Below are 14,769 nucleotides of genomic sequence, written 5' to 3' on the forward strand. Positions count from 1 at the left end.
GGATTATAGCTCAAATCTTCAAAATGAACGTGGGAGAGCTGTAAATATTGTTGAATATTGTTGAAGAAGGCTCTGCGCATGCGCAAGATGGCGCTGCGCTGAAGATTTAGCTCTGGCGATCGAGCGGCTCTCCGAGGATGGTGACGCCTGGGCCGCCCGTCTAGCTGCCTGCCTCTCCCGGTCTGGCGTATCATCTTTTTGGCAGCCGTGGGAGAGGTCTTCGGACCTTTTTGTACCCGCGGCTGCTGAGAACGAGGCTGGGAAGGCGAGCGGTGGATTGTGGCGGCCATGCTTTCAGGCTCGGAGGTGGGGCGATGAGTCAGCTTTTTTCGGCCGGGTTTTTTTCGGCCGATTTTTCGGCCGATTTTCTCGGCCTGGTCTTCAGTTTGCTTCTTAACTGTGCTGTTTGGGTTCCCTGCTACGATTTGGGACGATTTGGGACGATCCGGACTATAGCAGAGATATCCTATTTGATTCATCTGCCACTATGTTTTGGCTTTTCCGGATTTTTTCCTGCTGCCAGTTTAGGAACTTGGCCTCCTTCACATCCTCCGGCCTCTCGGAGAGGTTCAGCCCTTTGGATAGGCCTGGCCTCTTGGAGGGAGAGGTTTGGAGAGATCTGGCTCCCGAAATGGTTGGATTACTAGGGGGGTGATAGAGATGGAGGTGACCCCCTGGACGGTATCTTCTGACCATTTTTGGAGGCGGATGTTAGAGGACTGCGGGGAGGCGACGGAGGTATTCCCGATTTGTCCCCGTTTAGTCATCCCGCGACTGTTGCAGTACCATCTATGCCTCTCCCTGGCCTTTTGGGATCTTTATGGCCGTTGTTGGTCCTGTTTGGATTAATTGGGAGTAGGTAGGAGACTTGCTTGGGGACAGAGGAGGACTTTTTTCGTGACCGAAGCACCCCCACCCCCTGTTCCATGATGTTTGGACGAGGCTTTGGATAGATTACCGTTTAGACTGTCCTTTTTTGTTTTCCATTCTATGCCCATCCTTATTCTGGATTACCATCATATTTTAACATTTCTGCCATTCGGAGATGGAGCCTTTTTATTGCCGATTTTTATCTTTTTATCTTTTTTATCTTCAGTTGTTATGCGCTATTCGTCTTGTGAACTCTTGCGCCTGCGAGGTGCCCCTGCCTCGCAGGAATGGCCCGCTTCGTTACCAGGGGCCGGCCTCAGTGACGGGTCTTGGGACCCACAGAGGTGGCATGCATCGAGAAAGAGCCTTTGGGGATTTTTAGAGAGGGAATTTTTAAGGGGAGGGAGGGTTAGGGCGGGTGCTGGGGGGAACCCGTCGGGGGGGGGCAGTTCCTGCATGTGCTCGCGGCAGTTATTTAATAGGTTCGAAGGTTATGGGGGGGATTCCGTTCCTTTTAGTGAGGGTGGTCCTATTTGTACGGTAAGTGGGAGGGGCAGATATGGCGGAAGTGAGGGCTCGTATCGTTCTCTGGGGGCGCGTGCTCGATGTTTGAAGGCGATCACGCGCCCCGATCCCTCAGACTTTTCCCATTCCCCGGATGGTCAAGACCCTCAGAGCCTGGGCCTCCGGTTGATGCTGTGCAACGCACGGTCCGTGGCCAATAAGGCCCCCCCTAATTTGTGATCTTATTCAGGGGGGTGCCGCGGACCTTATGGGCATTATGAAAACCTGGTTGGTCACAGAGGGGGGCGTGCCCCTTGTTGAAATGTGCCCACTGGGTTTCCGAGCATTTCATCAACCGAGGGCCCAAGGTAGGCGTGGGGGGTGGTGGCGGTTGTTATTAAAGAAAGTCTAGAGCCGAGGGAGACCACTGTGCCTCAGATTGCCGGCTGTGAATCCCTCTTTGTGAGGTGGGGTCATAGGTGTCAGATGGGCTTGCCGATCACGTACCTGGCTCCTTGCTGCGTGACAGCAGCCCTACCCGAGCTCCTGGAGGTGCTTGCTGGAGTGGCAGTTGAGACCCCCAGACTTATGGTCATGGGGACTTTAACTTGCCATCGGCCGGCATGTCATCGACAGTAGCTCGGGAGTTCATGGCTTCCATGACGGCCTTGGATCTGACTCAAGTAGTTGATGGCCCTACTCACATAGGGGGAGGCATGCTGGATCTGATTTTTATCTCTGGACAGTGGTTGAAGGATCTGGACTTGAGAGATTTAGTCACTGAACCTTTGTCATGGTCAGATCACTCCCTCCTTCGTCTAGACTTTCAGACCGCCGCTCAACACCACAGGGAGATGGAACCAACACGATGGTTCCGTCCGAGGCACCTGATGGACCCGGAGAGGTTCTGGACGGAGCTTGGGCCGTTTCCTGAGGGTCTGGCTCACGGCTCGGCTGAAGAACTAGTCGCGGCTTGGGAACTTGCCGCGGCTGGGGCTTTAGACCGTGTCGTGCCTTTGCGGCCTCTGACCTGGCGCAGGTCTCAACCAGCCCCTTGGTTCTCCGAGGGGCTGAGGGAGATGAAACACTGGAGAAGATGCCTAGAGAGTTCCTGGAGGTCCAGTCGTTCCGAGGCTGATCATATAATAGGACCTAACTAGTGGCACTGAGGGAAGTGAGACGTTGCTACATCTCCTCCCTCATTGCATCGGCAAATAACCGCCCGGCCGCCCTGTTTCGGGTGACCCGCTCTCTCCTTCAACAGGGGGAGTGGGATGACCCGTTGCAGGGACGTGCCGAGGAGTTTAGTGGTTATCTATACGATAAAATCGTTCAGCTTCGGGAGGGCTTGGATCAAAATTGGGTGGATCCAGGTGAGAGGTCGGAGAGCTGTCTTGTTGAGACTGTTTGGGATGAGTTTGACCCTGTGGCTCCCGAGGACGTGGACAGGTTATTGGGGAGGTTGAATGCCATCACATGTTTACTGGACCCATGCCCCTCCTGGTTGGTGCTGGCCACACAGGAGGTGACACGAGGCTGGCTCCAGGGGATTACTAATGCTTCTTTGCTGGAGGGGGTCTTCCCTGCCGCCTTGAAAGAGGCGGTGGTGAGATCTTTCCTCAAGAAGCCTTCCCTGGACCCAGCTGTTTTAGGTAATTATCGTCCGGTCTCCAACCTTCGCTTTGTGGCAAAGGTTGTAGAGAGTGTGGTGGCACGTCAATTACCCCTGTACCTGGATGAAACTGTCTATCTAGACCCATTCCAGTCCGGCTTTCGGCCCGGATACAGCACGGAGATGGCTTTGGTCGCGTTGGTTGATGATCTCTGGAGGGCCAGGGATAGGGGCTGTTCCTCTGCCTTGGTCCTATTAGACCTCTCAGCGGCTTTTGATACCATCGACCATGGTATCCTGCTGCACCAGTTGGAGGGATTGGGAGTGGGAGGCACCGTTTATCGGTGGTTCTCCTCCTACCTCTCTGACCGGTCACAGACAGTGTTGACGGGAGGGCAGAGGTCGACTCCGAAGCACCTCACTTGTGGGGTGCCGCAGGGGTCAATTCTCTCGCCTCTCCTGTTCAACATCTATATGAAGCCACTGGGTGAGATCATCAGTGGTTTCGGTGTGAGTTACCAACTGTACGCTGATGATACTCAGCTGTACTTTTCCACACCGGGCCACCCCAACGAAGCTGTCGAAGTGCTGTCCTGGTGCCTGGAGGCCGTATGGGTCTGGATGGGGAGAAACAGACTCAAGCTCAATCCCTCCAAGACAGAGTGGCTGTGGATGCCGGCACCCCGGTACAGTCAGCTGCAACTGCGGCTGACTGTTGGGGGCGAGTCATTGGCCCCAATGGAAAGGGTGCGCAACTTGGGTGTTCTCCTGGATGGATGGTGTCTTTTGAAGACCATTTGACGGCCGTCTCCAGGAGAGCCTTTTACCAGGTTCGCCTGGTTCGCCAGTTGCGCCCCTTCCTGGACCGGGATGCCCTATGCACGGTCACTCATGCTATCGTGACATCTCGCCTGGATTACTGCAATGCTCTCTACATGGGGCTCCCCTTGAGGAGCACCCGGAGACTCCAGTTAGTCCAGAATGCGGCTGCGCGGGTGATAGAGGGAGCCCCTCGTGGCTCCCACGTAACACCTCTCCTGCGCAGACTGCACTGGCTGCCTGTGGCCTTCCGGGTGCGCTTCAAGGTTTTGGTAACCATCTTCAAAGCGCTCCATGGCTTAGGGCCAGGCTACTTACGGGACCGTCTACTGCCACCGATTGCCTCCCACCGACCCGTGCGCTCTCACAGGGAGGGATTCCTTAGGGTGCTGTCTGCCAGGCAGTGCCGACTGGCGACACCCAGGGGAAGGGCCTTCTCTGTGGGGGCTCCCACCCTCTGGAATGAACTTCCCCCAGGACTCCGCCAACTTCCTGACCTTCGAATCTTCCGCCGCGAGTTTAAAACACATCTATTTATCTGTGCAGGACTGGACTAGAATTTTAATTTCAAATTTAATTTTAATGGGGTTTGTATCATTTTAATTGTAATTTTAAATTTTGGGCTATTTAAATAAGTTTTTTAATTTAGTTTTTTACCTTGTATTATATTTGTATTTTTATCAGGCTGTAAACCGCCCTGAGTCCTTCGGGAGATAGGGCGGTATAAAAATTTGATTAAATAAATAAAATAAATAAATAAATAAATATTACATTGTGACTGACAAAATAAGGTCTAGAGGATTCTATAGCGCCGTGATGGTGAACCTATGGCACATGTGCCATCCACCTCTGTGGGCATGTGAGCCATTGCCCTAGGTCAGCTCCACTGCACATGCGTGTGTGTCTCCCACCGGCCAGCTGATTTTCGGGTCTCTACTGCGCATGCGGGAGACGTGTGTGCATGCACAGGGACGTCATCTGCACATTTATGGGGGCTGAGGGGAGTAGCGCACCCTCCATGGCCCATCCACATGCGTGGAGGGGCGGGAGGAATGGTGGCGGTCATGCTTGCATGCACAGGGGGGTTCCATGTGGGCCATTGCATTATGGGTGTTGGCACACGCACATGTGCTGTCTCGCATGCATGCTTGCTTTTGGCACCCGAGAAAAGAAAGGTTAGCCATCACTGCTATAGAGCATTTACTCTATAGAGAATTACTCTTTTGTACTGATGAGCACACCAGAAATTTAAAGAACAAATATTTCTTGCAAAGTGGCTGGTGAAGGGATCTTGCCAGCTAAGAACGATAATCAGAAAGAAAGTAAGTAGCTACAAAGCACTCTGTTCCCAGAATGTTACCTGCCACCCCTTTAGCAGAACCTCGTGGTGCTATTCCCAACCAACCTTCTTTATCTCATTTTCTCTTCTATTAGGAAAGCAAACTTCCAAAGACTTTTATTTGTATTTTCGAAGGAAAATTACAATATCCATTTGGTATACTGTTGGAAATTATTGATGCTGGAGATACATACTACAGCATAGCACTTTTCCATCTATGTAAATTATTTTTGCTCAAAATGTAAAAAGGGAAGTGGAGCAAGAAGCTGGAGTACTATAGGTAGCCTGGGGGCAACATTGAGAATTGCAGATTTGAGTTGTTACTTCACCTTTGAAAACTATTGTTTGAGCTAATGGGGAGATTCTCAGGGAAAATAGAAAAATGAGAACACTTGGACGAATCATGTTTTATTAATAGGATTGCAGCAAAGGAGTGCATTGGGAACTTAATGACATTTAATGCAAATTGTAATTTGGAAATCTGTCATATACAGTCCTTTTTTTTTATTCCAGAAGGATGATGTAGATTTTGATTTTGTACCAATCCAGATTTATCAATTTGATGTCTGTGTTTACACAACATATGGAGACTAGCTAATGACGGATTATTCTACTCTAGCATGTTGTAAAATCCAGTTTGTGTGGTTAATTTAAAATTCAGTGTGAAGTGTTACACCAGAACCAGTGGTGGGTTTCAATTTTTTTTTTACTACCAGTTCTGTGGGAGTGGCTTGATGGGTATGGCAGGGAAAGGATACTGTAAAATCTCCATTCCCACCCCACACCAGGGGAAGGTTACTGTAAAATCCACATTTCCTCCTGATCAGCTGGGACTCGGGAGGCAGAGAATAGATGGGGGTGGGGCCCATCAGAATTTTTACTACCGGTTCTCCAAACTACTCAAAATTTCTGCTACTGGTTCTCCAGAACTGGTCAGGATCTGCTGAAACCCACCTCTGACCAGAACGTATATTGAGTTGCATACATTCTGATGAAGTTATCACAGGTTAGAACAATATTAACTTTAGCTTATTGTTCACTATATTATAGTGTATTTTCTCTGAGAATATGAGCAGAATTTCCAAATTCGAACCATAATATGATTATGGGTGCTTGATTCCCCACCCCCTTCCCAACTCTACTGCTCACAAGTGAGAATTGCAAGAAGACTGCTAATGAAATGAAGTAATATTCATTTTATTCCTCATATTTATATGGCTGCCCATCACATAAAAAATATAAATGTGGGTGGCATGCAATAAAAATCATAAAACAACGAGATAAAAAACAGTGAATCCAAAGAATTAAACATATTGTCCCATCAAGTTGCTTACTTTATGTAGCTTGTAGTATTGTTCAGCTCCGATTCCCCCTTGCTCTTCTCCAGTCCAAAGAACCAAGCGCAGAGTTCTCTTGGGTCTGAGTCCTGTTATTAGGTGGAAAATAAGCAAATATCTTTCTCATCTCAGCCGTGAAAGCTTCTTTCCCATTTTTAGCATCCCAAGAAACCTGCCTTAGTGCATTAGGAGAAAAATAACACTTTTTGTCTATCATGGAAAGTAAAACTTTTATTTTAAATGCATCTCCTGCCAATCTTTTTGTTTCTCCTTTCCCCGCTCTTGGCACTATTTCTGAAATCTCCACCCCACCCCATCCCATTTTGGTTTACAATCAAACTAATTTCTCTCTTTTTTTGTCTCTCCATTTAAGCACACAAGTGCACACACACACACCTTTTTATGTTTCTTTCTGTCTGCTTTCTTCTTTTTCCACAGCCCACTTCTGCATTCCTAGCAGATTTCTGATTTTTTTTCCTCCCCATCATTTTTCTACATCTTTCAGAATTTCTGAACTAACAATTCATGGCAACTCCCTATCATTGTAGAATGTGATCCAATGGTCCGCAAGTGGTCTGCATTAAGGATGTAAGTGAAGGCTAGGTGATACTAGGGTGGAGATCTCCCTTGCTTTCAGGCTTAAGCTGCACACAAAGGCAACCAATTTGTTAACAATGTCGGTCTGTTCCAATTGTGTAGAAATAATCTGTGTGGGTTTAGGTTTTAGCTAGAGAAAATGGTCTGGGGAGGAGGAAGAGATAAATAACTCCAGGAAGGGTATGTTTTAGTACTCCTGCTGCCTGGTTCACAAACTGTGAAAGGATCCCAAAACAAAGAAAGCCTTCTAAAACTGTTCCCAAAGGCACCTGTTGCACCCACCCCAGCGTCTGCTGTTTGCTGCCTCTATGGTAGCCTGCCAAAAATTCTCTTTTTCTCCCATGTGCTCCTGGCACCAAGAGGAAAGGATGTGCTTGTGCTGTTGCCTATCAATATCTCCCAATAAATCTGCAAACTGTGGCTATGAAAGAGGAAGGATATGGAACCCCAGGAAGTGTGTTTGTTTGAATCCCCAATGTTTGTTTGTTTTTGGTATGACCAGTTGATAGTCCCATTTCTTCCAGTCTAAATTCACAAAAGAGAAATCTATGGTTTTTTTGAAACTCAGTGTTGAAAGGTTTTTAAGCCTTCCTATAGAGCTCTTTAACTGCAAGAGATAAGGCAAGGCTGTTATGTATTAACAGTTGTGCCTTTAAATATTTGAGCGGGAAATCAGCACGTTGCTGATTGGACGAAGCTTCCAGCAGAACTGTATAAAAGGAGAGGTTTTTCCCCCAGCCTGTTGCTGGGTTCACCCTATATTAAAGAGCTGTTGTCACTACCCTGGTCTCCAGCCTCGTTACTTCCCGAACTTAACATTGGCGACGAAGGTGGGATCTCGAGGCTAAGGGGAACCAGAACCGAGCTGAAGCACGCTAGTTCCGAACCCAGCAAACTCAGGGCAGAAACGCGGAAATGGCAAACACGCCGCCCGCACCGTACAACCCGGGCAAGGAGAAATGGGGAACATATATGACCCGTTTCGAAAGCTTTCTAGAAGCCAACGAGCTACAGGGGATCCCTGATAACCGCAAACGGGCTTACTTCCTAAGCCATTGCGGGCCGGAGGTAATCGAGATTGCGGAAGCCCTGGCAGAGCCAACGCCGATACAATCGGTATCGTGGCCGACTCTGCAAACTTTGCTGAAGAACCATTTCGCACCGACGCCGTCCAAATACGTGCAGCGGTTTGAATTCGGAGAACGTAGACAGATGGAGGCGAGTCCATCGGTGACTACATGGCCGCTTTAAGAAGAGCGTCCAAGGACTGCGGATACCGAGACTTAGACGAGGTGCTACTCGAGCAACTCATCCGAGGGGTCAAGGACATCCGCCTACGACGACGACTGCTAGCCAGGAGCAACCTGACTCTAGCCACCGCTCTGGACGAAGCCAGAGCACACGAAATGTCTACTAAAGCAGCAGAGACCCTGCAAAAGCCTCTTCAATCCAAGGCGAGCGCAAAGCCAACGCCAGTACACCAGGAGGAGATTCAGTCCGAATCCGAAGGTGAGGCGAGGATGAGGAAGGGTCTGCCGGACCGAGAAACGCGACACTGAGGACCGTGGCGAGTGCGGAAGCTGCGGAGGGCAGCATCAGCGCCATCGCTGCAGGTTTAAAGATGCAACATGCCGGGCGGTGTGGGAAGAAAGGACACTTAGCTCAGGTTTGCAGAGCGCCCAACCTTCCGCCGAAAATTCAAATCGGCCAATCAAAGCGGAACCGGAAAGGCGGCCCGCGATTGGTTCAAACAAGAAAGGCGCCAAGTCTAACCAAACGACTGTCATTATAGGCCGCCTCAACCAAAGTGGAAAAGAAGATTTTCACAAAGCCCAAGATCGAGGGAGTACGGTGCAGGCTTGAAGTAGACACGGGATCAGCGATCACCATCATGTCCTGGGACACTCTGGCAAAGTCGCTGCCGTCCGTCAAGCGCCATCTGCAAGCACAGCGGCTACGAGTACACGACTACCAGGGAATCGCATCCCTGTTCGAGGACCACCTCCGTCCGAGTCGAGTACGGCCCTCACAAAAGACCCTGCCCATCACGATCGTCGAAGGAACTCTGCCCAGTCTGTTGGGACTAGACTGGTTTCGTGCCCTGGGCATGGGAGTGACTGGCATCTACAGAAGTGACTGCAATTTGAAAGACATTCTCTTTAACGAGTTCAAGATGTCTTCAAGGACTGCCTGGGCAAGTACAAGGGACCCCTATTTCCTTCAACTTAGACCCCAGGTAGCCCCATTAGGCTTAAGGCGAGGAGAGTCCCTTTTGCCCTAAAACCAAAAATCGATAAGGAGCTGGACAAGCTCATAAATCAGGGGATTTTGGTGCCAGTCGATCACGCAAAGTGGGAGACGCCAATCGTCACCCCCATTAAACCGGACGGGTCAATTAGAATTTGCGCTGACTACAAGGCGACGCTTAACAAGGCCTTACAGAAAAGCGCGTCCCCGGTTCCCGTAGTGCAACACTTATTGCACTCTTTGGGGCAAGGGCAAGTCTTTGCAAAGTTAGACTTGGCCCAAGCCTACCAACAACTGCCAGTAGACGCCCGCACAGCCGAAGCCCAAACGATTGTGACGCACAGGGGGGCATTCAAGTGCACCCGATTGCAATTTGGGGTTAGTGTGGCACCAGGGCTGTTCCAAAACCTGATGGAACGACTACTGCAAGGGCTCCCAGGGGTAGTTCCCTACTTCGATGATGTCCTAATTTCAGGGGAAAACATGGAGGAATTGGGGGAGCGTTTAAGAAAGGTCTTGAGCATTTTCCGGACAGCCGGATTAAAAGTCAAGACAAATAAATGTCAGATAGGGGTCGAATCGGTCGATTTCTTGGGCTACCGGATAGACAAGAAAGGAATTCACCCTACTGAGAGCAAGGTTAAGGCAATTAGGAAGGCTCCAGCGCCCAAAAACAAAGCAGAGCTGCAGGCATTCCTGGGATTGGTTAATTTTTACGCGGTCTTTTTAAAGAACAAAGCAACTGCTATGGAACCGCTGCATAGGCTCTTAGGAAAAATACTGTTTGGTCTTGGGAAAGTCAGAAAATAGGGCTTTTGAAGCAGTAAAGAACCTGCTCTCAAGTGATAGCCTGCTCATCCAATATCACGACTCACTACCCTAGTGCTGGTTTGCGATCGTCCCCTTATGGGGTGGGGCTGTACTCAGCCATAGACTTCCAAACGGCACAGAAGCCCCTATAGCGTTCTACTCTAGAACGATGTCCTCCCCAGAGAGGAACTACAGCCAATTAGACAAAGAAGCATTAGCCATTGTATCAGGGGTCAAAAAATTCCATGAGTATGTCTTTGGGCGGAATTTTGAAATCGTGACTGACCACAGACCGTTATTGGGACTACTGGCTGGCGACCGCCAACACCTGTGGCACTGTCGCCACGCTTGACTCGATGGACTATATTTTAGCCGCTTACTCATACAAGCTGCAGCATCGACCGGGAAAGAAGTGGGGCATGCAGACGCTTTGAGCCGATGCCCACTGCCGGGGCGACCGAAGATCCCACTCGGGGACACCCATCCTCCTTATTGACTCGTTGGACTCTGGCCCAGTCACATCAAAGGAAGTGGCTCGGCATCATACCGACATTGTGTTAAGGACTGTACTCGGTTGGGTACAGAGAGGGTGGCCGCTGCGCCGGGCTAACGGTTCAAAGAATTTGTTAAGAAACGTGATGAGCTCTCGGCTCAAGGGGTGCCTGTTATGGGGTGATCGTGTAATAATTCCTGTTAAGTTAAGGGCAAGGTATTGGACCTCCTCCACGAGGTCACCCAGGCATCGTGAGGATGAAGGGGTTAGCTAGAAGCTATGTATGGTGGCCACTCATGGGCGCAGAGATTGCTGAGAGGGTAGGGAAATGCCAAGCTTGCCAAGAGTCCAGACCGCTACCCCAACAGCCCCAGTCAGAGAATGGGAAAAGCCCCAAGGGCCTTGGTCAAGAATCCACATTGACTTTGCTGGCCCTTTCACGGCCAAACGTTCCTAGTGGTGGTGGACGATTTTCCAAATGGTTAGAGATCATACTTATGAAGTCCACCACAGCCGAAACAGTAATCGCAACCCTGCGCCACCTATTCGCAACTCACGGGTTGCCGGACACTCTGGTGTCCCTTGCTTTCAGGCTTAAGCTGCACACAAAGGCAACCAATTTGTTAACAATGTCGGTCTGTTCCAATTGTGTAGAAATAATCTGTGTGGGTTTAGGTTTTAGCTAGAGAATATGGTCTGGGGAGGAGGAAGAGATAAATAACTCCAGGAAGGGTATGTTTTAGTACTCCTGCTGCCTGGTTCACAAACTGTGAAAGGATCCCAAAACAAAGAAAGCCTTCTAAAACTGTTCCCAAAGGCACCTGTTGCACCCACCCCAGCGTCTGCTGTTTGCTGCCTCTATGGTAGCCTGCCAAAAATTCTCTTTTTCTCCCATGTGCTCCTGGCACCAAGAGGAAAGGATGTGCTTGTGCTGTTGCCTATCAATATCTCCCAATAAATCTGCAAACTGTGGCTATGAAAGAGGAAGGATATGGAACCCCAGGAAGTGTGTTTGTTTGAATCCCCAATGTTTGTTTGTTTTTGGTATGACCAGTTGATAGTCCCATTTCTTCCAGTCTAAATTCACAAAAGAGAAATCTATGGTTTTTTTGAAACTCAGTGTTGAAAGGTTTTTAAGCCTTCCTATAGAGCTCTTTAACTGCAAGAGATAAGGCAAGGCCATCTGTGTTTTAATGATATTTATGAAGGAATAACCTTAAAATTAAATATAAGCCATTTGAAAGCCATCTAATACATTTAAAGTCCATCTATATTAGATTCAGCCCAAGTGAGGCATGTACTAAATTATTTTACCCTTTCAATAGTTACTGTGCATGGAGAAAAGTTTACCCGAGATGAGAAACACAAGTAAAATAAATCCATATTTCATACACAGCAATAACTGGGTTTGCATTGTGTACTAAGTTATGGTTTCCTTAAGTATAGCTTGTAACATAAAGTAAGTATCCAAAACATACAAATTCTAAACAGATGTTTGATAAACCAACATGAATGCTCATAATCCAAAATCAATTATGGACAAGTATATTGAGTGGAACTTGTTGGGCAGTACAAATTAGAAGCAAATTCTTCTCCGGATAGAAAAAACATGTATTGACTAGGCATGACTTTTCAAAATCCATGCAATTCTGCCTTTTGTCATCTGGGATTGAAACAGAGGTATGAGCTACACATATGACAAGTAAACTATATATCAATATTAGACAAAGAAGATTAACAAATGGAATTGGTAGAACAGCACCCGGAATGTGTGTGTGTGTGATTAGCAGTGGCACGCGATCTTTTTTTTTTAACTTTTAAATGCTTTTAAAATGCTTTTAAAAGTAAAAAAAAAAAAGGCTCTGACGATCAGGCAGCTCAGCTGTGATTGTCAGAGCCTTTTTTTAATCTTTTAAAAACATTTTTTAAAAGAAGCCGCAAGTGGGCAAGCGGGCGACTGGGTGGGCATGGGTGGGGGGCCAGGGATTTTTGCTACTGGTTCTCCAAACCATCCACCGCCATCGCTACTGGATCGGTTGATCTGGTCCGAACCGGGAGCATTTCACCCCTAGCTAGGATGCATATGACATGTTTCATGAGGATTGCTTATTTACTTTTGGTAGTTTCTCCTGTCATTTCCATTCAGGGGTGGTTTTAATGGTGAAAGGAGTGATCTGATTTCACAAGACATAAGAAATTCCCTGAATGCCGCTAGTATTTAACAGTCTGAGTGGAAATGTGTTTGACACCTTTTAAAGACCACCTCATGGCAATGCCCCAGTCTATCTATAACTTGTATGCAGAAAATAAAGCCCAGCATCTACACATTTAGACACATATTTTATTGCAACAGTCTTTGCCTCATGTGTCAGATACAAGAACAAGATACAAATCTATGCAAGGAATGCAATAAATAAATAAAAGTTTTCCCACAATATTCAGAATCAAAAATATTTCTGTGATAATTCATTGGGTCAGTGGAAATACTCAGCCAAGTCCTCTCTTTCTAACAATTTAATCCAACTTTCTAAATTTACAGTGTAAAGAAGAATGTTGTATTTACCAGAAAGGAAGACAACCATTTTGCAAGGCTTACTTAGCTAGGGAGAAAAGACAGAGGAGTTATTTTGGGAGGCACTAGTCAAAACTGGGAAACCAAAGGATCAGTTTTCAAATCAATTATTTTTGGTTTGAGTATATAGAGAGAATAAATAAGCAAGACGACTTCTGAATATGTAAGTGTTGTACTTTGAACAGTCTTCTTAGTGGAAATTGTGAAGAAAGAAGGATTATGAAAAGTGTTCTTGTATTTTAAGATGAGGAGAAAAGAGTTTCTTTTATAACATCATGGAGGAAGAAGCTATTAGAATTTTTTTAAAATGACAGACGATGTCAGTGACAAGCATGAATAAGGGTGGCCCTGATAGTATTAGTGAGCACATTTATTGCTCACGGTTGTGTTAAGTAAGATTTTCAGGTGCTGTTTCATTTTAAGTTATTTTTCTGGTTTTTAAACTTCTTTTTTTTTTTTACTAAGTTTGATTCTGTTTTTAAACAGTTAACCACCCGGAATCATGTATATGAAATGGCTGGGGTCATTCATTCATTCATTTATTCATTCATTCATATTCAATTGCTATAGCCATTCATTTCCACTAACTGGGCAGCTTAAAACTATAAAACAACTAAAAACAGTAACAGTAAAACATCTAGAAATACAGCCAAGATAATTAACCAAATAACAGTAAAGCCGTTCTGACCCCAGGCCCAGGTACATAGCTAATTTTTTAAAGTCTTATGAAATGCCAGCAGAATTGGGGCAGGGGTGAAATGCTCCCGGTTTGGATGGGCTCAGCCAATCCGGCAGCATTGTCAGCTGGTGGTTTGGAGAACCAGTAGCAATCATCTCTGGTGGTCCTGCCCCCACCCGCCCGGTCGCCTGCTCAACAGTCGTGCCGGGGCTGCCTTGCCCGCCACCTCCATGTGCTGCGCCACCACCACTCTTGTCGCTGCTGCTTCCACTGCCCTCCCTCCCAGGCTATCTGCAGACATCTGCCTGCCCTCCTGGAGCTCTGCCACGCCATTGCCATTCACTTTCTTCCTTCTCCTGCCGCGAAACAAAAGCGAACAGCAGAGCTGGTGCTTCGTGAGGGCAGGTGGACATATTCATTATAGTTGTCAGCTGCAGACGTCCGCCTGCCCTCCTGAAGCACCACCATGGCAAACAAAACAACCCCATTGCACTGCGCTTCCTCCTGCAGCCAAACACGCCCAGCTATGCATGCCCTTTCCTCAAATGGGCTATGCATGGGGCACTTGGAGTAAGCGAGTAAGAGAGCTTTCCAACCTCTCTCTCTCTCTCTCTCTCTCTCTCTCTGTGTGTGTGTGTGTGTGTGTGTGTGTGTGTGTGTGTGAGCAATCTGAAGCTGAGGCACCCAAACTTCTGGCAGCAGCGGGGGTGGCTTCTGAGCAGCTCTGAGTCAGCCAGCTCCACCTGACCTACTCCCCGAGTCTCTTTGCCAGTGGCCAGCCCGGTAAGGAAGCACATGGCCTCAGCTTTGTGCTTGAGGAAGCAAGGGGGAGTGGTGTGACAGCGGCTTCCCTGCTCAGCCCTGATAAGCTATGCATCCATGGTGCCCGC

General features: G+C 47.9%; 1 protein-coding gene across 3 annotated transcripts in view; it reads right to left on the bottom strand.

The window, feature by feature from the left end:
• The window catches only part of CPQ (carboxypeptidase Q), a 215,428-nt gene that overhangs the window by 68,927 nt on the left and 131,732 nt on the right, over positions 1–14,769 (bottom strand). For all 3 annotated transcript variants that reach the window (XM_058179166.1, XM_058179164.1, XM_058179165.1), the window contains exon 6: positions 6,479–6,570. In XM_058179166.1, the coding sequence (XP_058035149.1) occupies positions 6,479–6,570 (92 nt within the window). The remainder of the gene's footprint in view (positions 1–6,478; positions 6,571–14,769) is intronic.

The sequence above is a fragment of the Ahaetulla prasina genome, chromosome 3 (assembly GCF_028640845.1).
Source record: "Ahaetulla prasina isolate Xishuangbanna chromosome 3, ASM2864084v1, whole genome shotgun sequence".
In the NCBI taxonomy this organism is placed as follows: Eukaryota; Metazoa; Chordata; class Lepidosauria; order Squamata; family Colubridae; genus Ahaetulla; species Ahaetulla prasina.